The 22,686-nt window shown below is 40.3% G+C and overlaps 1 protein-coding gene across 2 annotated transcripts in view; it reads left to right on the top strand.

Annotated features, from left to right (window-relative positions):
• The window catches only part of TTC39C (tetratricopeptide repeat domain 39C), a 121,315-nt gene that overhangs the window by 51,163 nt on the left and 47,466 nt on the right, over positions 1 to 22,686 (top strand). For both annotated transcript variants that reach the window (XM_012506333.2, XM_030810641.1), the window contains exons 3-6: positions 1,070 to 1,198; positions 4,212 to 4,326; positions 15,603 to 15,957; positions 17,934 to 18,102. In XM_012506333.2, coding sequence (XP_012361787.2) covers positions 1,070 to 1,198; positions 4,212 to 4,326; positions 15,603 to 15,957; positions 17,934 to 18,102 — 768 coding nt within the window. The remainder of the gene's footprint in view (positions 1 to 1,069; positions 1,199 to 4,211; positions 4,327 to 15,602; positions 15,958 to 17,933; positions 18,103 to 22,686) is intronic.

Below are 22,686 nucleotides of genomic sequence, written 5' to 3'. Positions count from 1 at the left end.
AGAATACATTATTCCAAACCCTAAGGAAAATGGTACTGGGTGGCGGTTGTAACATTAGTACCCAAGTGATTACAAGGGCTGCAAATGAGATATGACCAAAGGGTCTTGGCTGAGTCCGGTGGTGGAGGAGGAGGAGAAGCAAGGCCACAGCAGGGCTGGGATTTCAGCAGCTTGAGAGGAGGGTTGGAAAGAAGAGTGTGGCAGGGAGGCCTGGGCCGAGGTTTGGCTAGAATGGAAAAGTAGGTTAGAGCCATACTGAGGAAGCCTGAAAGACCAAGATGGAGCTGGTGGAATTTGATAGAAATGAGGAGCTAGAGACAGTAGGTTCATCAGGTCGTTGCAAGAACCAGGTATCCCGCAGCAAGTCTGTCTCTGCCCCTGTAAGCCCATTCATCTCAGAAACCTCAGTTCTACTGTGTAAAAGTCACAGGTGTTCAGCAGAGATTCAGTAGATTTCCCCTACTTCATTAAATGTGGCTTGAAAAAGTCCGCCAGGATCAGGTGCCTGGAAACAAGCTGTCATGGAATTTTTAAACATAGACAATATAAAATGAATTCCTTATAAGTGAACCTACTGGAATTGCAGTCCCTGGAAAGGCTGAAGATTTTCCAAGAGTACCTACAAGCTGTTATTTCATTAACATTTCTGTGCAGTACTTGGCGGAGACAGGGATCCATATGCAGGTAGAATGAACTTTTGCATTAGACACCATTGTAAAAACTGAGTTGAGCAGACCAGTCAGAAATTACAGAGAATTTTTGTTACTGTGTTTAATAACGGCAACAACAAAAATTGTAGAACAGTAATGGCAAGGACATTTATTACCATATTATTTTCATGATGATGCGATAGAGGCATAGTCTTATTTCATGTTGAGATTATAGTTTCTTTAGAATAGATTATGCCGTAACATTGTGATTCTTTTGCTTGCAATAAATAATTTAAGTGTTTTTTTTATTTGGAGTTTTCTTGTAATGAATTGGCTTAAATTTTCAGATACTAATTCTTTCTTTCTTTCTTTCTTTCTTTCTTTCTTTCTTTCTTTCTTCTTTCTTTCTTTCTTGGAAGAATGCCATGATGACATTTGAGGAAGAAAAAATGCAGTTGGCGTGTGATGACTTAAAAACCACAGAAAAACTGTGTGAAAGTGAAGAGGCTGGAGTAATTGAAACAATCAAGAATAAAATTAAGAAGAATGTAAGTATTGTGGCTTTAGGTGGTGGACTGTGTGCCACTTATTTAGAATATCACTTTTGTTCATTTAGAACAAAAGCCATTTGCTTGGTTTTAGTGTTTAGAATATGACTGAAAAACCACTATGTTTCTATGGTTTTTGGTTATTTAAAATGTATCTCATATAAAAACAGAAGCTGCTTTCAGTCATCCAGAGCCATTCAGTGCATGTCCTTTTGATATCTTAGAATCATTTTCTTTCATAATGGGCCGTGTGGCAAGGGCTGTTTTAATGAGGTTTTCCTATATGTAATTCAAATAGGATACGATGGCAGTTGATGAATAATAGAATTGCATTTTGGTATAGTTCTGAATTTAGCTGTTTACCAATTTTCCCCAGGCCTCACCAGCCTTTGGTTACAAATAGTCATACTACCATCAGAATCCAGTTTTCCTGATTTTGCCCTCACCATTTCAGTGCAAAAGTGCTAGGCTATGGAGAGGCATCCTCCTAGCCTTGATGTTATTTGGAGTGTCCAAGGGTCTCACATATGTCACTGACAAATCAGTCCGTTGGATATAGTCATCAGAAGCCACCTGTCTTCTGCTCCTGCATGCCGTGCCCTGCCTATGAAGCATCATAGGAGAGTGCTTCACCTCTGCTCTTGTTTATGGTGTCCACCATGAGAAAGCCACTGATGGGCCAAGTGTCCCGCCTCCTGATGCTCCAGAGGGCCAGAGTTTTCCTAGCTTCCTCTCTCTCCAGCCTGACACGTCCTGCACAGTAGATGTTATTACCAACGAGGAAACAGAAGCATCTTGACATTTTCTCAAGTGAATAGAATAGTGAGTGCTGGGGCTAGATTTGGAACAACGGTGACCACGATGGATTATGCTAAAATCTAGAAAAAAGGGAAATAGATCATTCTGGTGTGTCTGCTATGTATACAGTTGACATATTGGCAAAAATCCTATTATTTCTTCTGTCATTGTGATAGCATATGAAAGCTATTTCACTTATTTTATTCAAGTTTGTTTTGTACTAAGAATGCAGAATGTTCTATTCTGGAGTGTTTATTCTTCATTTCAGAAACATTATGATAAAGACCAACATTTTATAACGTCTAATCAATGACCAAGTGCTGTTGACTCTTTTTCTTAATACCTCTGGAATTCATCGACTACTGTCCATCCTCACTGCCATCTCTGTAGGTCAGACACTATCCCACTTGTCTAAGACACATGGGTATTTCTGCCTCCAGTCTCACGGTTCTTTAATGTAGGGGTCCCCAACCTCTGGGCCATGGACCTGTACTGGTCTATGGGCTGTTAGGAACCAGGCCACAGGGCAGGAGGTGAGCTGCAGGGCAAGTGAGCATTACCACCTGAGCTTCGTCTCCTGTCAGATCAACAGCATCATGAGATTGTCATAGGAGCATGAACTGTCTATGCAAGGGATCTAGGGTGCACCCTCCTTATGAGAATCTAACTAATGCTTGATGATGTGAAGTGGAACAGTTTCATCCTGAAACCATTAACCCATCTCCTCCCACCCACCCCCAACCCAGTCCATGGAAAAATTGTCTTCCGTGAAGCTGGTTCCTGGTGCCAAAAAGGTTGGTGACTGCTGCTCTAATTCATTGACCATAATATAGTCACTAAAATGCAAATTTGTTGCTTCCTTGGTTTTCGGTGGCCCCTCTCACTAGCCATTGCCGTTATAATTAAGTACAGACTCCTTAATGTGGCTGACTTGGCATTTACGTTTCCTCTGCCTGGAACATTCTCCTCCCTCGTTTCCTGGTTCCTACTCTTCTTTAGTTCTTTCTACGTGTCCTTTTCCCCAAGGACTCTTGCTTGAGGCTCCATGCCCTGTTGAGTGTGTCTCCTATAGGTTCCCATAGTTCCCTGTCATACCCTTCAGAGAGCTTTCCACAGTATATAGTAATATGGTCTATATTTCCTCAGTAGAATGAAAGCTTATTTACATGTCTGTCATCAGTATCCAGTACCACGTCTAGCACCTGTGTTAATAATTAACATTTGTAATGAGTCCTTGCAATTTAAAAAGCATTTTCGCATTCGGTGTCTCATTCGCCCTCCCAACAATCCTGCACAGTAGATTTTATTACAGACGAGGAAACAGAAGCATCTTGACATTTTCCCAAGTGAATAGAATAGTGAGTGCTGGGGCTAGATTTGAAACAACAGTGACCACGATGGATTATGCTAAAATCTAGAAAAAAGGGAAACAGATCATTCTGGCGTGTCTACTGTGTATACTGTTGACATATTTGCAAAAATTCTATTATTTCTTCTGTCATTGTGGTAGCATATTAAAGCTATTTAACTTATTTTATTCAAGTTTACTTTGTACTAAGAATGCAGAATGTTCTATTCTGAAGTGTTCTATTCTTCATTTTAGAAACATTATGATAAAGACCAACATTTTATAAAGTGACTTGACTTTTTGCATATTTGTATTTATATGACTTATATTTCAAGTAGTTTGTGATTTATTCAAAGCTAATTTTTAATTCTAGAATATTTTCTCCTTAATGGAAATGTAATCAGTTTCTGATCCTTACATCTCAGTTGCATGCACGAAAAGAATGCCCCTAATGTTATCCTACCTGAAGGCAGGTGGCCGCAAAGTTGACTTTTCAGGTTATCTGCTTTGAGGAATATATTGTACCTTTAATGATTTTTATTTTGGATAAGAAAGACTTTATATATTTTTTTTTAAAAAAGGTGAAACTCCGAAGCTTTTTGTTGCTTTTCGTATTTCCCATGAATTCAGCTTGTATCACTTAGAATATTTTTGTCTTTGAGTTACAGTGCTCAAACAAACAAAACAAAGTTAGACTAATGGGAATTTGGAGCTGCTAGGCTCATAGGATAAACTTGGTCTTGGCTTTGAGTGCCAGGTTTCATAATTCCTATGTGAAATTATTTTGTACAATAACCTAATACTGTTTGGGGGAACTATCGTTGTTATGTGTGATTTATCAGTGTGGACTTTCTTTCTGCCAAACAGGTTGATGTCCGAAAATCCGCCCCCTCTATGGTTGATCGGCTTCAGAGGCAGATAATCATAGCTGACTGCCAGGTTTACCTGGCTGTGCTTTCATTTGTAAAACAAGAATTGTCAGGTATGCTGAAGCGTTATTTTTAATGGTTTTCAGTATTCAGTGCACACAATTAGTAATATGCTTTTTTAAGAATGCCTTTTATTTCAGTCTTTGAAAACATGTGGCGCCTCTTTGGGGCATGATACTGATTTATTACTGGGGAAATTGAAACCACAAGTGTTTAATGTCTGTTTAGTGGAGCAGTTTTTGTGCCAGAGTCTGTTTCATCCTCTTGTCTCAAGAGAATTCTGTCATACTTACAGAAATTGCTAGTGCCTTTTATATGTATGTTGCTGTATAATACTTTTTCTTTGTGGGAATCAGGTTGTGATAATAACCTTTAAAGTGAAATGTAACTGGCTTAAATTTAAGGTTTTCAGGAAGTTGTTATTAAGGCCTGAGTGCCTTCAATGGTTTCACTTATATTAGGAGATCGTTAAAGATCATTAAAGATTTGCTAATATACTGGAATGACCTGCATTTTAACAAACTTTAGTGAGGGATATAAACTAATTTCTTAATTAGTCTGTCCAAGACAAATGTTTTCTAGGCTTAGCTTGAATTTCTTGAGTGAAATAGACTCAAGTGAGCCTCTAAAGCTTGTCCTATGACTGAGTCTAAAATTGACCTAATTCTTTTAATTATGTGATTATGGGTGTCTCTGATATTGACAGCAGAAACTTGCCATTTTGGTAGATAGAATTTACTTGAAAAAACTGAAAATTCTGAAAGGAAATCAAAATTCACTGTCAGAAAGATATTTTCTCCTAAACCTTAAATGAAGAAGGATATATTTCTTTTAAATTATAACATACTGTTTTCTTTCTAGCCTATCAGAAGCCAGTTTTTCCCCCTTTATCTTGTTTCTCTTGCTCTTTCTATCTTTGTCTCCGTCTCATATGAAGGATGCTTTGCTTCTGTTTGGCTGAAGTCAAAAGTGGAATTTAACTTCCATTTTGACCTCTGAAATTTGGACTTCTAAGAATTGATCTTTCTTTTAAAATATGTTCTGTGATGTACATTCACTGTTTGCTTTGGTTCAATAATTCTTTTTCTCCTTAACCCTCTTCTCAGGACTCTTCTTACAATGCCTTACTTATATGGTCAAGAACTCATAGGTCATGTGAATTTTCTATAATGCAGTAATGTCAAATCCCCCATTTGGAGCGCACTGCTGACTCAGATATAAAAGAGTACCAGAGCTTATCTGGACTTTGTTGGTCAAGACAAGAGCTCTGTGATTTTGTACTTCCTTTTCCTGACACTCAGGGACTCTCGTAAGGAGCTAATTTTAACCATTAAGAAAATATCTGGCCAGATGCCTTGGCTCACACCTGTAATCCCAGCACATTAGGAGGCTGAGGCAGGCGGATCACTTGAGGTCAGGAGTTCGAGACCAGCCTGGCCAACATGGTGAAACCCCGTCTCTACTAAAAACACAAAAATTAGATGGGTGTGGTGGCGGGTGCCTGTAATCCCAGCTACTTGGGAGGCTGAGGCAGGAGAATTGCTTGAACATGGGAGATGGGGGTTGCAGTGAGCTGAGATCACTCCACTGCACTCCAGCCTGGGTGACAGGGCGAGACTTAAAAAAGAAAAGAAAAGAAAAGAAAATACCCGTTGAGAGAGGAGGATAAAGCAAATGTAATAAAAGTTAAAGTGTGAGAGTGTATCAGAACTTTTTTGTTTTTTGAAATGGAGTCTCGCACTGTTTCCTAGGCTGGAGTGCAGTGGTGCGATCTTGGTTCACTGCAATCTCTGCCTCCCAGGTTCAAGCGATTCTCCTGCCTCAGCCTCTGGGGTAGCTGGGACTACAGTTGCCCACCACCATGCCCGGCTAATTTTTTGTATTTTTAGTAGAGATGGGGTTTCACTATGTTGGTCAGCCTGGTCTTGAACTCCGACCTCGTGATCTGCCTGCCTCTGCCTCCCAAAGTTCTGGGATTACAGGTGTGAGCTGCCGCACCCAGCCAGAACTTTCTAAATGAGTATGTCTGTCTTTCATTTGTTCAATCATTGATACATTCAACAAATAATTATAGAGCGCATGCTGTGTGCTAAGCACTTAGTTAGATAAGCAAACACAGGCCTAGTCCCTGCCCTCGTGAAGCTGAGAATTATCAGATAATAGTATTTATATTTAAGATTATTCTGATTGTAAAATTACTAAATATTAGTATGGAATATTTTGGAAAGATAGAAAGCAAGTCATCATCTCCAGTTTCACCACTTAGAGAAAATCTCTTTTTATTAATAATCTGCTTTATATTTCTCTATTTTTTTGCAAAATTGAATTTATAGTATTTTGTATCTTGTTTTTTCTTTTCAATTATACTTTGGATATTTTCCCTATGACTTACTTTCAGAACATAATTTTAAATAATAGTGTGTTAGTTTATCATATGGATATGCCCTAATGTATTTAATCAATTCCTCATGAACGTTTAGATTGGTGTGCATTTTTGGGGGGTACTGGTGAGGTCAAATATGCTTTTGTATTTTATCCATAAACTATATTTCTTTCACAAATTATCTTCACAGCCTTTGCCTATTCTTCTAATAGTTTGATATTATTGTTACTTAATCCTGTTCATCATAGTATTTGACAGCATTCCTGGTTCTTCCTGAAGTCCTATGATTATTGAATGTGATATTGACATTGAAGTGAAATTCTCATAGGCATGAAAGCCTCAGCTTGTCATAAACTTATGTAGTGGTTATTTGCTTTGTGAATAGCTCACTATTTGTTTCAAACAGACACAACCAACAATGTGCTCTATTTGCCTTTCAGACACCCAGCGGGTTATTAAGCTACAAATAATTTGTTTACTTCATTGTTGGGATCCATATTTCTTAGAAAACATTTTACATGGATAATTTTCTTGGCGGGGGGCGGGGGGAACAAAGCTCCTTGTTGGAGATGTTTGTTATGGGTGGCCCTCCCCACCCTTGGAGCAGGGCAGCACTGAGGGGCCAGGGGCACACACACAGGCCAGAGCTCTGGTAGGGATGAGCCAATGCGAACTTTTTAATGGTTCATGCTTTTTTTTTTAAGACAGTTTCTCGCTCTGTCATGCAGGCTGGAGTGCAGTGGCACAATCTCAGCCCACAGCACAATCTCTGCCTCTCAGGTTCAAGCGATTCTTGTACCTCAGCCTCCCGAGTAGCTAGGATTACAGGTGCATGCCACCACTCCTGGCTAATTTTTGGTAATTTTAGCAGAGACGGGGTTTCACCATGTTGGCCAGGCTGGTCTCGAACTCCTGCCCTTAAGTGATCCACCCGCCTTGGTCTCCCAAAGTGCTGGGATTGCAGGCGTGAGCCACCATGCCCAGTCAATGCTGCTTACTTTTAAAAAAGCTTGTGTTTATCTCATTTAAACTTCCTTATAATGAATTACTCCATCATCTCTTTAATTTCCCATACTACTTTATATCTTTTTAACTCTGTTATCCAAATGTCTTTTATTGCAGCAAGAATATATTACTTTTGTGATAAATTATTTTTAAAACATATTTTATAGCACTTGCCACCTTGTTTTATTGTAAGTTTCCTTTATTTCCTTTTGGATTTGAAGAGAGGGCCCATGTGTTTCTCACCTTTGTATTCTTGGCAACATATATACTCTAGTTTTCCTCAGATAGATTGTTTTCCTTACTTGACAGGTGAGACAGTTGCAGTTGAATGATTTATGCAGCTTGTTGGTGATGACAGAACCAGGGCCTGAGCCATGGTTTTCTCATTTCCTAACTGAAATCCTGATGCTGTCCACGTGCTCCCATCTTAGTTTGGCTACTTGTGCTATCACCTTCCAAGTGGCCCAGAAACCCAGGTTTCTTGGGGTCTTCTTCCTCAGGTGCTCCCTGTGCCCTGGGGAGCTAGCCCTGGGCTAGAATAGAAGCCACACTGCCTCTTGCTTCCCTCTGGGCCACACGCTCTGTTGCTGCTAGAGCATCTTTCCAGAACCGCTTAAACTCATGCTTTAAACACTTAGCTGGCGTGCCTCACCTGCAAGGGAAGGTCTGAATTCCTTTTGTGCGGGGCATATAAGACCCTGCCTCTTTCCCAGCCACCTGCCCTTCCACTACCTCATCTAGCTGAGCCGAGATTCTCACACTTCCCTGAATACCCCCTGCTGCCTCAAACTTTTATTCACCTTACCCTCTCAGTGTGGAACACCCCTGCCCCCTTTATCTTTCTCTTATGCTTAATCAAGTGCAGCCCAGGCCTTCCTCCTTTGTATAGCATTCCCTCCTCATATCAATCCTGCTTCTTTTTTTTTTAAGAGGCAAGGTCTCATTCTGTCACCCAGGCTGGAGATCATAGCTCACTTCAGCCTTGAGGTCCTAGGCTCAAGTGATTCTCTTGCCTCAGCCTCCTGAGTAGCTGGGACTACAGGCATGTACCACCACACCTGGCTAATTTTTTAAAAATTTTTTGTAGAGATTGGGGTCTCACTATGCTGCCCAGGCAGGTCTTGAACTCCTGGGCTCAAGTGATCCTTCCACCTTGTCCTCCCAAAGTGTGGGATTACAGGTGTGAGCCACCATGCCCAGCCAATCTGGCCTTTGTTGTGCTATTACTTATACCCTGTACGTCACCATTTACCACATGTATCGCATAGCAATACTCATATTTATTTACATGTCTGCCTAAAGTATTAGGCTACGTACTCCTTGAGGGCAGGGACTGTGCAATCTACCTGCTGTTTCACCTCTTCCCCACCTATGTTGAGCGTTTCCTATGTGCCCACATGCTGTGAGATGATAGGTGCTGGTAGTCTAGAGATGAATGAGAAACATCTCATGCCCTGGGGGAACTCATGGTTTGTCAGTAGGAACAAATAAGTAAGTAAATAAATTCTAATTCAGGAAGATACTTCAGCCATAGACACATAAGTTAGTCATAGAGGTTGAATAGGAAACAAGTGATTCTGAATCTTTAGGAAGATCAAGGATCCCTTATCCCTGAGGAGGTTTATAAAGCATGAAGGTCCGTTTCCTTCTCTGTGTCTTTAGAACCTGGTAGGATGTTTTTGCCTAGAACATGGTGGGTGGATATTAAAATCCATTCATGCCTAGCGTTCCATTATTGGAACGCTAAGCATGTGGGAGTTATTTATATCCTACCGTTCAAGGTCATCACCAAGATCTGATTGCAAAAATTCACAAATTTGCAACCTCAGGCATAATTAAAGGGAGGAAATGGAGGAAAGGTAATGCCATTCAGGAAGATATTGGGATTGGAGAAGTGAGCCTATTAGAAGTCTGTTGGTGACACATGAAAAAATGCTCATCATCACCGGCCATCAGAGAAATGCAGATCAAAATCATAATGAGATACCATCTCACATCAGTTAGAATGGTGATCGTTAAAAAGTCAGGAAACAACAGGTGCTGGAGAGGATGTGGAGAAATAGGAACACTTCTACACTGTTGGTGGGACTGTAAACTAGTTCAACCGTTGTGGAAGACAGTGTGGCGATTCCTCAAGGATCTAGAACTAGAAATACCATTTGACCCAGCCATCCCATTACCGGGTGTATACCCAAAGGATTATAAATCATGCTACTGTGAAGACACATGCACACGTATGTTTATTGCGGCACTATTCACAATAGCAAAGCCTTGGAACCAACTCAAATGTCCATCAATGATAGACTGGATAAAGAAAATGTGGCACATATACACCATGGGATAGGTAAAAAAGGATGAGTTCATGTCCTTTGTAGGGACATAGATGAAGCTGGAAACCATCATTCTCAGCAAACTATTGTAAGGACAGAGAACTAAACACTGCATGTTCTCACTTATAGGTTAGAATTGAACAATGAGAACACTTGGACACAGGGCGGGGAACATCACACACTGGGGCCTGTTGTGGGGTGGGGGGAGTGGGGAGGGATGGCATTAAGAGAAATACCTAATGTAAATGATGAGTTAATGGGTGCAGCACACCAACATGGCACATGTATACATATGTAACAAACCTGCACATTGCGCACACGTACCCTAGAACTTAAAGTATAATTAAAAAAAAAAAAAAGTCTGTTGGTGAAGGTTGAAGATAATGAGGCAGTGGGCTGACTAGTGAAAACTAAATCATCTTTTGTCCTTCAAAGTCTTGGGCCAGGAACAGTGGCTCACACCTGTGCACGGTGGCTCCTAGCACTTTGGGAGGCCGAAGTGGGTGGATTGCTTGACTCTAGGAGTTTGAGACCAGCCTGGGCAACATGGCAAAACCCCTCTCTACTAAAAATACAAAAATCAGCCAGGCTTGGTGGCATGCGCCTGTAGGCCCAGCTACTCGGAAGGCTGGGGTGGAAGAATCACCTAAGCTTGGGAGGTCAAGGCTGCAGTAAGGTGAGATAGTGCCACTGCACTGCAGCCTGGGCAATCCCAAGTGAGACTTTGTCTCAAAAAAAAGAAAGTCTATTATTTGGGACACAAGAAAGGCGAGCCTGAATTACCATGGGTTAACCAGCCTTCTTCCGGGACAGTTGGACAGACAGGCTTTAGTAGATGCTTGCACCAGATACAGTCCCCCTGAAAAATTACAAAATTTATCCAAGATCAGTTTCATGTAACTTGATATTCCCATTTTGCAAGCAGCTCTTGCCCTTTCCCAGGGAAGACTTCTGTCCCCGTATGGGGCAGGATTTCCTCTCGCCCCCTCCATCTCTCAGCTAGTTGTTGCCTGGTCCTCATAAGGTGGGACAAATTGTCTGTTGCCCAGGCTGGAGTGCAGTGGCACAATCCTGGATCACGACAACCTCCGCCTCCTGGGTTCATGCTATTCTCCTGCCTCAGCCTCCTGAGTAGCTGGAACTATAGGCACCTGCCGCCATGCCTGGCTAATTTTTTTTGTATTTTTTAGTAGAGGCAGGGTTTCACCGTGTTGGCCAGGCTGGTTTTGAACTCCTGACCTCAAGTGATCTGCCCGTCTCAGCCTCCCAAAGCGCTGGGATTACAGGCATGAGCCACTGCGCCCGGCCTGGTCTGTGGTTTTCTGCTGTCTCCATCTCCCTCCACAGATACAGAGATAACGACAGCTGAATGATTTATACTTGACCTTTCAGAGCAGCCAGATGAAAGGCTGTGCAGGTCGTATGGCTCTTCAATAGCGTGTTCTCTGCTTGTTGGGAAGACGTGCACTCAGCTGCTGTGTCCTTGCCTGGAGCTGCTGGAGCAGCCCCTGTAGGAGCCACGGTGCCGAGCATGCTGTTCTCTGTGCCGCATCTCCCCCAGCCTCTGCCTCGTCCTGCTTGGCCTGGCTGTGGCTGGAATTTTTGCTTCACAGAGTGTGGGATGGAGAGTAGGGCAAGTCCCAAGAACCTGTTTCAGTGCCAAGTTGGACGCAGAATGTAGTAAAAGCAAAGTCTCTCTCGACATGGGCATTAAGTTTGTTTTGACATACTTCAGTTTATCATCTTTGACTCAGTCAAAAATGTTGGGTTCTGTTTCCTTGGCTCAAATTAAGAACAGCTTGTTACCATAGACTTTAACATGTGCTTTCAGACATTGGCACCCATCTTAGGCACAAAATTAAAGACGGATTGAACTCATTATATTCTTATTCTAGAAGAGTGGGGTTTTCACCATGGAGGTTTCTGTTATGTTTTATTGATTTAGTTCCACGCACTCGGGAGTGGACGGATTCTAAACGTTTGTTTCCAGTTCTACCATCCGTTTCTGTAGCTCCTCACCTGAGGTCAGAATTGTTAGCATTCATGTCTGTAATCCTGGTCCCTTCGACGTCACGTTGAGAGATGCCATTTCTCCAGGAGCAGGTGTTCACTCCTCTGTTGGGCTTGCACCCTTTTGTCCCGGTGTGCCCCCTGCTTCACTCTGCCTCCAAGCCACTCGCCCATCTGCTCCTTCCTACTGGCATTCCTGCTCCTCTCTCCTGGGGCATTCCCTTTCCCTTAGTGCAACTTCACTTCCTTTAATAAAGCTGAGGTAGCCTGGAAAATACAGGATAAAATGGAGTTAAATTTATCCCTCCAAATTTCCAGTTAAGAATGGGTAGGAGTAAAGTGTTCTTCCGAAATCTTGCAATAACTATTTTGCACTCTTTAATTTATATATGTGTTTACTATATGGAAAACTATTTAACGACAGAAAAGGGAGATAAAAAAGAACAATTCACTCATCATCTCAGCATTATTTGTTTTCACTCTTTCTATATATGACCCAATAAAGCATTTAAATATATATGTTAAGTTGCACGCTTATTTTTTCCTTTGTGTTTATTTTCTTTTCTAATTTTATTGTGGGCATTAGGCGGGATTGGACTATGTTTTATAGTTCTTTGGTGTTCCTCAGATGGCAAGCACAGTGTCAGGCAAGTAATAGAAACAATAGCCAATTGATATTTTTAGGGTTTTACAGATTTGTTTAAAATCTGCAGCCAGTGATTATTTGTTTTCAATTAGATTCCAGTTGCCTCTGTGCTCTCAAAAATATATATTCTAGTTTCTATTTTTTTCTGCTTTTCTGTTAAATCTTTGGCTTTTTGGATTGTAACTGAGCATCATCTTTCTTGTTTGTGGGCATGCTGGATCAATCCAGACACTTAAAAATCCACTTTGTTAGTATAAAAGAAGCTTCAAGGTTTTCTCCAGGCTTTCTTTTCCCACAGTGCTTCCATTTAGGAGGGGAAAAAGTCATTGAGCCTCTTAAAGGAAAGATGTCTGTCTTATTTCACTTCAATTCACCCAGAACAGTGCTTGCAATGTGGTGTTTGTACAGTAAATATTCTTGTTAAGTAGAATGAATGAAAAGAAATTGTTTCAAATGTATTACTTTTATTATTTTAAAGTTACTAAAAAAACTTTGTAGATTAATTTGTTTTACTTGTTCATTCTACCCTATAGCATTCTTTTTAGTGGAGGTAGACTATAGGACATTAATCACCCAGAAGTTGTAGGATAGTTGTTTTTCAATGTGATCCCATGGGTGATATGTTCATCATTTGTCAGAAAATTGATGCATTTAAGTAAAATAATAGCTTGATACCATGGATTGGGGGTCCCCAAGACCACCCCCAGGTTTAATGACTTACATGCAAGACTCATCTTACAGTCATATTTTCAGCTGTGACTTCTTACAGCTAAATTATGTTGCATTCTTATTTTTTCATTTGTATTGGTTTTCTTTCCTAATTTTATTGTAGATATTTGGAGGGCTTAGATTATGTTTTGTAGTTATTTTGTGTTCCTTAGATACAAAGGAAAATCAGCAAAGGGAAAAAGCACATGGGGTGGCGGAGTCCAGGGGAGACCAGGCACAAGCTTCCAAGGCTTTGCTCGCCGGGGAGTCACACAGGATGTGCTGATTTGCCCCAGCAACGAGTTAGGACAACACAAATGAAATGTCACCAACCAGGGAGTCTCATTAGAGACTTAGTGCCAGAGTTTTTATTGGGGGCTGATCATGTAGGCACCCCTGCCTTGCACATAGACAAATTCCAGACTCCCAGAAGAAAAATCAGTGTTCAATGTACATCATATTATTTGTGCGGACAGTTTAGGTGCACACAGTGAGCCACTCTTATCAGTCCTGGAAATGGTAAGAACTTTCCCAGAATCCAAGCTCCCATTCCAGCCAAGGGCCAACCTTGTTAGCAGTTCTATTGAAGGACAGCAGTCAGGCCTGCTGCATCAACTCTTTTCTACACATCTATTCTTAGATCACTGTCAATTCCAATATTGGGTTTTTGTAAATCAGATTTTATTTCATATATTTTCTGAAATTTAAAAATGCCTTTCTGAAAACCTCTTTTCCTACTGTCTAAAGGGCCTGGAAGTCTGACAGTTCATGTTGTCCATTTGTGCATGAGGGTCAGAGTTGGTATCATACTAATAACATTGCCAAGTGGATAAGCTCTCTCATAGTTATGAGAGAACTTTATTTTACAGAAAATTCCCTACAGAAAATCCTTTCCTCAAAAATGCAACGATGATGCACTCAGATAGTCCCATGTAAGTTGTCCTCCCCCGGCCCTTCCTACTCATCTGAAGGTAAAAATATTCCTAGGAGGAGTGGCCAACAGCAGGGTCCTGACAGGGGCCAGTGGTGGAGGGAGGTGGTAAATCCCATGTCTTACCTCTTATACTTCAAGTTGTCTTTGTGGTATGTGTTCTTAAGAGGGCTCTGTTAAGAAAAATTGGCCCAACAGAAAATAGTGGAAGTGGCTTTAAAGATAAGAGATTTGCACCTTCTGCTGTGCAGTAAATTTTTTTATTGCTATTTCACTGTGGTTGGGGCAGTGGATAAATCCCAATTTCATAAACCAAATAAAGCCATTCTGATAAGGTGTGCTTAAGCCACACAGTAGGCCTCAGATATGCATGAATTGGGAGGTCTTTACATTTTGCATTTAACATGAATGACTTTTTTGATAATAAACTGGCTATTTGTTTACCCAGTAAATATTAATCTTTTCTGCCTGCTTGTTTTATTATTTTATTTTTATTTTTGGCAAGATGCAATGCTTGGTGCTTGGGTGTACATTTTTTTCTTTCTTTCTTTCTTTTTTTTGAGAAAGGATCTCACTCTGTTGCCCAGGCTGGCATGCCGTGGCACAGTTGTGGCTCACTGCAGCCTTGACCTCTTGGGCTCAGGGAATCCTCCCACCTCAGCCTCCCAGGTAGCTGGGACTATAGGTGTGCATTACCATGCCTGGCTAAATTTTGTATGTCTTATAGAGATGAGGTTTCTCCATGTTGCTCAGCCTGGTCTCAAACTCCTGGACTTAAGTAATCTGCCCACCTCGGCCTCCCAAAGTGCTGAGATTACAGACATGAGCCACCGTGCCCAACCTTGGCTACAAATTTAATGGTCACCTAGACCTAGACCAAGAACTTGCTTTTGAGGACGAATGTAACACAGGGTAGACAAATGCAAGGATTATAAAAAAGTTTATCGGGAAAGCAGTATAGTAATTCAGAAATGCAACGGAGGGTTTCACAGAACACGTGAAAAGACGTTGGATTCAGGTGATTCATTCATTCATTCAATGTATGTTACATACCATGCTGTAGGTACTGCGTGAAGGGCTTCGTAGAACAATGAGCAGAAACACACATGCTTACCAATCATCATCCAGTGTAGGGAAGGGAGACTGATGAGAAATAAGACAGCACTATAAGAATACTGGGTACAACAATACATAATAATTTTTATGTTTTTTACATTTTTGGCTTGATTTTCAAGTTACTGTTCAGTATCCTTTACTATAGAAATAGAAAAATTATTTTGAATGTTTTTGAATCTTTTCTTCCCTTCTCTTTTTAGCTTATATCAAAGGTGGGTGGATCCTTAGGAAAGCCTGGAAGATTTACAATAAATGCTATCTGGACATCAATGCCCTTCAGGAGCTGTATCAGAAGAAGCTAACTGAAGAGTCCTTGACTTCTGATGCTGCAAATGATAATCACATTGTGGCTGAAGGGGTGTCTGAGGAGTCTCTGAACAGACTGAAAGGTGCTGTTAGCTTTGGATATGGCCTTTTTCACCTTTGCATATCCATGGTGCCCCCAAACCTGCTCAAAATCATCAACCTGCTGGGTTTTCCTGGAGACCGCCTACAGGGGCTTTCTTCACTGATGTATGCAAGCGAAAGTAAGGACATGAAGGCCCCTTTAGCTACGTGAGTAGCTGTATTGCAATGCTTTGGTAGATAATATAGTGTTGAAAGTAAGTAAACGACAATCAAAGACTTTAAAGGAAACTTCAGGTAAAATGTATGGTTGGTTGACAGGATGCTGTGTCTTATGTCTTTCAGTGCAACACCAAGGACTGTGCTCTGTGGTCGTGGTGGTGGTTCTAAGCTGACTTTAGTTAGAGAACAAGGTGTTGTTCACTAGTCTCACAAGTCATGTGTTTTAAAACCTCAAACGATTTTATAAGCAGTTTTTGTGACTTTGACCATAGTCTCTGAGATTCACGATTCTGATTTTTGGACTTAGGAGGTGCAAATTTGATAAGCTTTTTCTGTGGTTCTGAAATTTTTATTCTTATAAAGAATCCTCACGTTGGGTAATTTTCCTTGATGATTCAAGGTGGTTTCCTATATGTGACATGGATATTTTGTGCTCTTCCACTAAACTGAGTCATGTTATGTTCATTGGTTTAAACGTAAATAATAATTATTTAAGCAGGAGAGCATGAGGAAGCTGATATAACTATCTAGAACAAGAATTCACCAATTTCTACATGAGTTAAAAGTGATGTGTTTTTTGTTTGTTTGTTTTAGTCTGGCAAATATCTACCATTTGTAACTTGAGTAATTTAACAAGATTCCGGATGTTCTTTGTCTAACATTACAGCACTTGTCAAAATTTTCCCCAAAAATGTTGATATCACAGAGGACCTTACCTCTATCTCTACCTGTATCAGTATTGAGAAATTTGGATGTTAACTCTTAATCAACTGATAGCTATTTAAAATATCATTAATTTTTCATTTAAAAAAATTATGCCTCCCTAAACTCATTAAAGTACACAGTTGTCCTTTATTAATGTGAATTAATGGGTTTGTTAACTTGTGATCATTTGTCTGTTTATATCTTAATATTTTATGCTTATCTCTGATAAAGAAATGAATAGAAATAATGTAATTAGTATGAGCTCCGTAAGAGAACCAAATTTATAAGTACACCAGAAGTATGCATTTACATAAAAATATTTGACATGTTGGTTAAACATTTTTGTCTGCTTTTTTTTGTTTTGTTTTGTTTTGTTTTGTTTTGAGACAGTGTCTTGCTCTGTAGCCCAGGCTGGAGTGCAGTGGCGCGATCTCGGCTCACTGCAACCTCTGCCTCCCGGGTCCTGGTTCAAGCAATTCTCCTGCCTCAGTCTCCCGAGTAGCTGGGATTACAAATCCCAATGACTGTTTTGTTTACCTAGTTTAATATGGCCATTTTTTTTTTTTAAGTAATGAGTTTGGAGCAAGGGAGTCTGAAGTAATTTCTTTATTTGCTTGCTTTTTAAATTGAGCATCTTCAAAGGCCAGAGAAAGAGCCCTTTGTCTTATCCTCTCACTTATTTTAACCCAACTTAGTATAATTTCTGTCTGTGGTTTCCATATTTAACTTTATTCTTTGTTTTTAAATTTTCTTTTTCCTTTCGACCTATTTATTTGTACATGATATTTAAAGTTAGATTCTAGTTTTATACCCTAAGTTTTGTGAACACAAGAGAAAACATTTTCCTTTTGCCAAAAATAAATAAATAAAGCTTTTATTACAAGGGAACAGTAAACTCATGGTGACCAGTTACCATTTCTAATTGGTGCATTGATGAGTAAAGTGTAGAATTCAGAGATTTATGTCAGCCATCTCTTCAGCGATCCATCTAGAAGGCTCGGAAAAGCTAAATGCTCCTGTTACTTTATTCTCCTCTCCCCTGAGGGAAGGGTGTCTTCTGATTTATATATTGTGCTAAAGTTGTAGTTTTCCAAATATTAACATTAAAATGGGGAAAGTCTCTGATTTTACTTCTTCAGAGACTGCATAGTAAGCTTTTTGGAAAGAGTAGCATTGGAAGAACACATACTGGAGTTTTGGAAAATGGAAACGTTATAAGAAAAGTTATGTGCTCAATGTTTCTCTCCCTCTTCCTCTAGATTAGCTCTGCTCTGGTATCATACTGTAGTCCGCCCGTTTTTTGCCTTGGATGGCAGTGATAACAAGGCAGGCCTGGATGAAGCTAAGGAAATTCTCCTTAAAAAAGAAGCTGCTTATCCAAATTCTTCCCTCTTTATGTTTTTCAAGGGACGGATACAACGACTAGAGGTACTGTACCTTCCTCATCTTTTTAAAATAAAGCCTCCAATGATCAAATCTCTGATTCTCACTTGACACCGGTATTAAAATGAGCCAGAATGTCACAGGGCCCGGGAGCATTTTGTTCTTTTGCCTTTCCTTGCATCATTGCTAGGGAAGACTCTTCCAGGAACCCAGGATGTTAGTCAGTTACCTTCTGTTCAGAAGATGTGGGCAAAGTAGGGGTAAGATTCCTCATTGCTAATGACACAAGATTGGTGCACTTCCAGCCTAAGGCATGTGAGCATTATTTAGTTGCTGAGTTGAAAAATACAAAATACATTTTTTTTTCCCTCTCTGAGCTACTAATAATCTCTTTCTAAACTTTGATCTTGGCTAACAATTGACTTACACAAAAGTTACTGCCTTAAATATCAGGGCAACATGAGCTTTGAAATATTAGGAGCTTTTATCACATTTTTATGTGCTTAATTTGGCTCAGTACTGTGTCAAGAGCTTTACACACGCTCTTCCATTTCATCCTCAGAACAACCCTGTGACATAGGTATAAAATTGTCATCTGCATGTTATAGAAAAAATAAACAAGGATCTAAGACGGCTTCAGGCAACTTCCTGTGCTTGCCCAGTGAGTGAGCCTGGGTTGTCTCACTCCAGAACCAGAAATGCGCTGGCCTTTGGAGTCTACTTCTCCTTTGCATATCTTTTTATCTGCTTGTTTGAGGTTATGCAGATTTGTAGAAAAATGAAAATAAAAGAAATTAATCATACCTATGAAATAAGATAGCTGTTATAGTAGCTGCTCTGTCTACATTGTTACCAATAGTTATCAGGGAATCAGTTTGAGATTTTAACAACATCTGTCTTCCAGTTAACCAGGCACTCTGAGAAATCAGCCCCCATGAGTCCTTTTGAAGATTTTTGCCTAGAAATACTTTCATGGGCACAGGAATGATTTGTTCTTTTTGGGGTGGGGATGCAGGCAATGGAGTGTATATTACTTTCCCAGTCATTTTTCTCCTTCATAAAGTGACTCCTTAAATCTGAAGACCATGCAGAGCAGTTTTCTAAGCGCTTTGTATATGGAAGATGTGTTTTGGAGATTATAGTATCAGTTGAAAATTGAGATACAAGCTGGGCATGGTGGCTCATGCCTGCAATCCCATCACTTTGGGAGGCCGAGGCAGGTGTATCACCTGAGGTCAGGAGTTCGAGACCAGCCTGGCCAACATGGTGAAACCCTGTCTCCACAAAAAATACAATAAACTAGCTGGGCGTGGTGGTACATGCCTGTAATCACAGCTACTTGGGAGGCTGAGACACGAGAATCACTTGAACCTGGGAGGCAGAGGTTGTAGTGAGCCGAGATTGCGCCACTGCACTCCAGCCTGGGTGACAGAGCGAGACTCCATCTCAAAAATAAATATATAAAATAAAATAAAATAAAATTGAAATATAGTTCAGAAACCCCACCAAGATCTGAATTATTTAAACCTGTGTCCAAATTGTTTTTGTTCTCATTATCTTGAAATTGTTTTTCTTTGCATACAGGCTCGTGAGCCCTTGGTTGTGTTTCTCCCTTTTTTCTCTCACTGTTTTTTTTTCTTTTCCTTTTTGAGACAGGGTCTCACTCTGTTGCCCAGGCTGGCGTGCAGTGACACAGTCATAGCTCACTGCAGCCTCAGCCTCAACCTTCCAGGCTCAAGCGATCCTCCGACCTCAGCCTCCAAAGTAGCTGGGACTACAGGTGTGCGGCACCATGCCTGGCTAATTTTTGAATTTTTATTTTTAGAGATGGGGTCTCCCTATGTTGGCCAGTCTGGTCTCAAACTCCTGGGCTCAAGAGATCCTCTAGCCTCGGCCTCCCAAAGTGCTGAGATTACAGGTGTGAGCCACTGTGCCTGGCCTCAGGATGAGTGCTTTCTTAGATTTAGATTTCTTAAAGGGCAGACATAAGTTCTGAGTAGCTTTGAACACGATGCTACAGGGTTTAGTGTTTAACAGAGATTTTCTGGGTTTAGTGTTTAACAGATACTTATTACAAGGGGACAGTAAATTCATGGTGACCGGTTACTGTTTCTAATTGGTGCATTGATGAGTAAAGTGTAGAATTCCAAAAGGCCCAGAGGATGAAAAGATTTTAAGGCTAACTTGAAATATGGTTGTTATTATCCCCAAGGTGTCCAGACAGCAGTGTTTCATTGGTCTTCCCAGGTATGTGTAGGAAGGTATCAGAAATGATGGTGTCATCCTTCATTTGCAGATGAGGAACTCTGCCCAGGGAGGCTGTGATATAGCCCTTGCCAAAGGCTTTCTGTAAGGCCTCAAAGGCCCTGATTCAGTTTATGAAACAAACATGACTCCTTCCAATGAATTGGCTTACAAAGAACTTTTTTTTCTTTTTCAGTGAGCATTCAGGTTAGAAATAGGGCCCCTTGAGCTCTTTTTATCAACACGTACTCACAGAACATGGTCTAGGGGCTTTAATTTAGGGCAGGAGCATTATATGACACCATCTTTGTTTCTTCAATGACTCAGAATCTGTGAAATTATTTGAACAGCTGCTTTTGTGTAAGCTTGCTAACATGCAGGGTGACTAGCTCAATCTGCCCGTCAGTGTTCATTCTTCTGTACTCATTATTTTCAAATCCTGTTCAGTGCCCACTTTTTCTTTTAGTTTTGTTAACTTTTTACGTACTTTGCCCTTCATTGTTTGGGACTCTGTAGAGTAAATATAGGAGGATTTCTTCCACAGATCTGCTCCTGTCGTGCCACTTGCATAAACCTCGTTGTGGTGACTTCGCTGTTTTCTGTTATGGCCTCAGTTGATGTTGCAGTGAGTGCTGCACCATGGTGGTGAGGTCCGTTTGCACCCCAGCTGGTGAGCACAGGATCCTCTTTGCCAAACTGCAGAAAGAATTCCCTTGTCTCGCTGCCTCCGCTTCTCCCCGCTGCATGTCTATAGTACTGTGCCTCGAATTTTCTCTGCCCACTTATGTTGTCCTTACAGCTGATCCTATTTTCCTTGACTCCTCCCATGTGACTTACTACATTGCTGGGGGGAATGAATGTGTGAATACAGTACCTAGCATGTGGCAAACGCTGTCTAAGTAATGGTGTGATGGTGGTTATTATTCCTACTGAGTGCTTAAGTGTGGGAAGTCAGGTATCAGATTTTCGTGTTTTGTTTTTTCTTTTGGGGAAAAAGAACTTGTTTGGTGTTGAGAGCTGTCAATAAAGCAAGGCCTGTGATTGGCAAAATTGGTTATGGGTGTAGCTATAGGAGATGTATGTACTATACAGCTGTTTACTTATCCCTGAATTTCCACAATGCAAACAATGTTTAGGAGGCTGACCAATGGGTTATATAGGAATCTCAATTTTCAAATGTCAATTGGTAGTTATAATTTTGAATTTCTGTATTTTTCATTAATGTTCACTTAATTTTCATTCAGTTAAACCTATGGTAGTGTTATGTCCGTTAAGATACAAGCAATTAATGAGTATTTTTCTTGATTATTTTTATAATATTAGGGACAAGTCTGTATTTTCATAAACTGTTTTCAGTTCTCTCTGCTCTTCTTTAAGCAATACAGATTTACACAACTTTTGTCTCTTTCAGGTTTAACAATCTACTTTGTGACATATAAGGATTTGGTTTTCTGTAAATACATACTTTCATACACATACCTTATATGGTGTGACTATTTAGTAATGTAACTAATTTTTAATATTATTTACCTCTAAGTGTTCAGATATTCAAATAAATGAAAGCAGTTTTCTATAAAGTTAATGAACATATTCTAACAAAGTTCCTATGCAAGCATTTTGAGAACTGTTTTTTTTTTTTTTTTTTGAGACGGAGTCTGGCTGTGTCGCCCAGGCTGGAGTACAGTGGTGCAATCTTGGCTCACTGCAACCTCCGCCTCCCGGGTTCAAGTGATTCTCCTGTCTCAGCCTCCCGAGTAGCTGGGATTACAGGTGCCCGCCACCACCATGCCTGGCTAATTTTTGTATTATTAGTAGAGATGGGGTTTCACCATGTTGGCTAGGCTGGTCTCGAACTCCTGACGTTTATTTTGAAACTGTCTCCTGAGCTTGAGCCCATACGTTGTGAATATCCTGCATGCTGACATTTTAAAACCTTAGGTTTGGTTTTTGGAGATCGAAATCTGGGCCTAGCACAGGACTGGCCCTCAATGTATGTTTGCTGAATGAATAGATGAGGCTACTGGTAGAAAAATCTATTGCTCTATGTCATTTCTTTTTTAAGAAATGACGTTGGTTATCAAGGACTATTTACTTTTCTTGTGGCACCTAAATGTGTTTCTGAAGTCAGTTCCAAAGAAGAAGTTGCAAAAATGTCTTGATAATTGAAATAAGATGATCTCCTAAGGAGGGGACCAAATCAGCTATTTAAATTCCAGTGTGCTGGCTAAACAATCAGTTTCATTTCTTGAGAGTCACATTTTTATTTCAAAATGGGATTATAAAGAACCAAATTAAATTTAATTGAAGTAAAAAAGTAAATACATTAAATGAACTTTATCTTTTATATTTGTATTGGTGTGTATTTGTCACATACACATACATGCA

Source organism: Nomascus leucogenys, chromosome 4, assembly GCF_006542625.1.
Source record: "Nomascus leucogenys isolate Asia chromosome 4, Asia_NLE_v1, whole genome shotgun sequence".
NCBI lineage: Eukaryota > Metazoa > Chordata > Mammalia > Primates > Hylobatidae > Nomascus > Nomascus leucogenys.
This window is presented reverse-complemented; position numbering and strand designations above follow the sequence as displayed.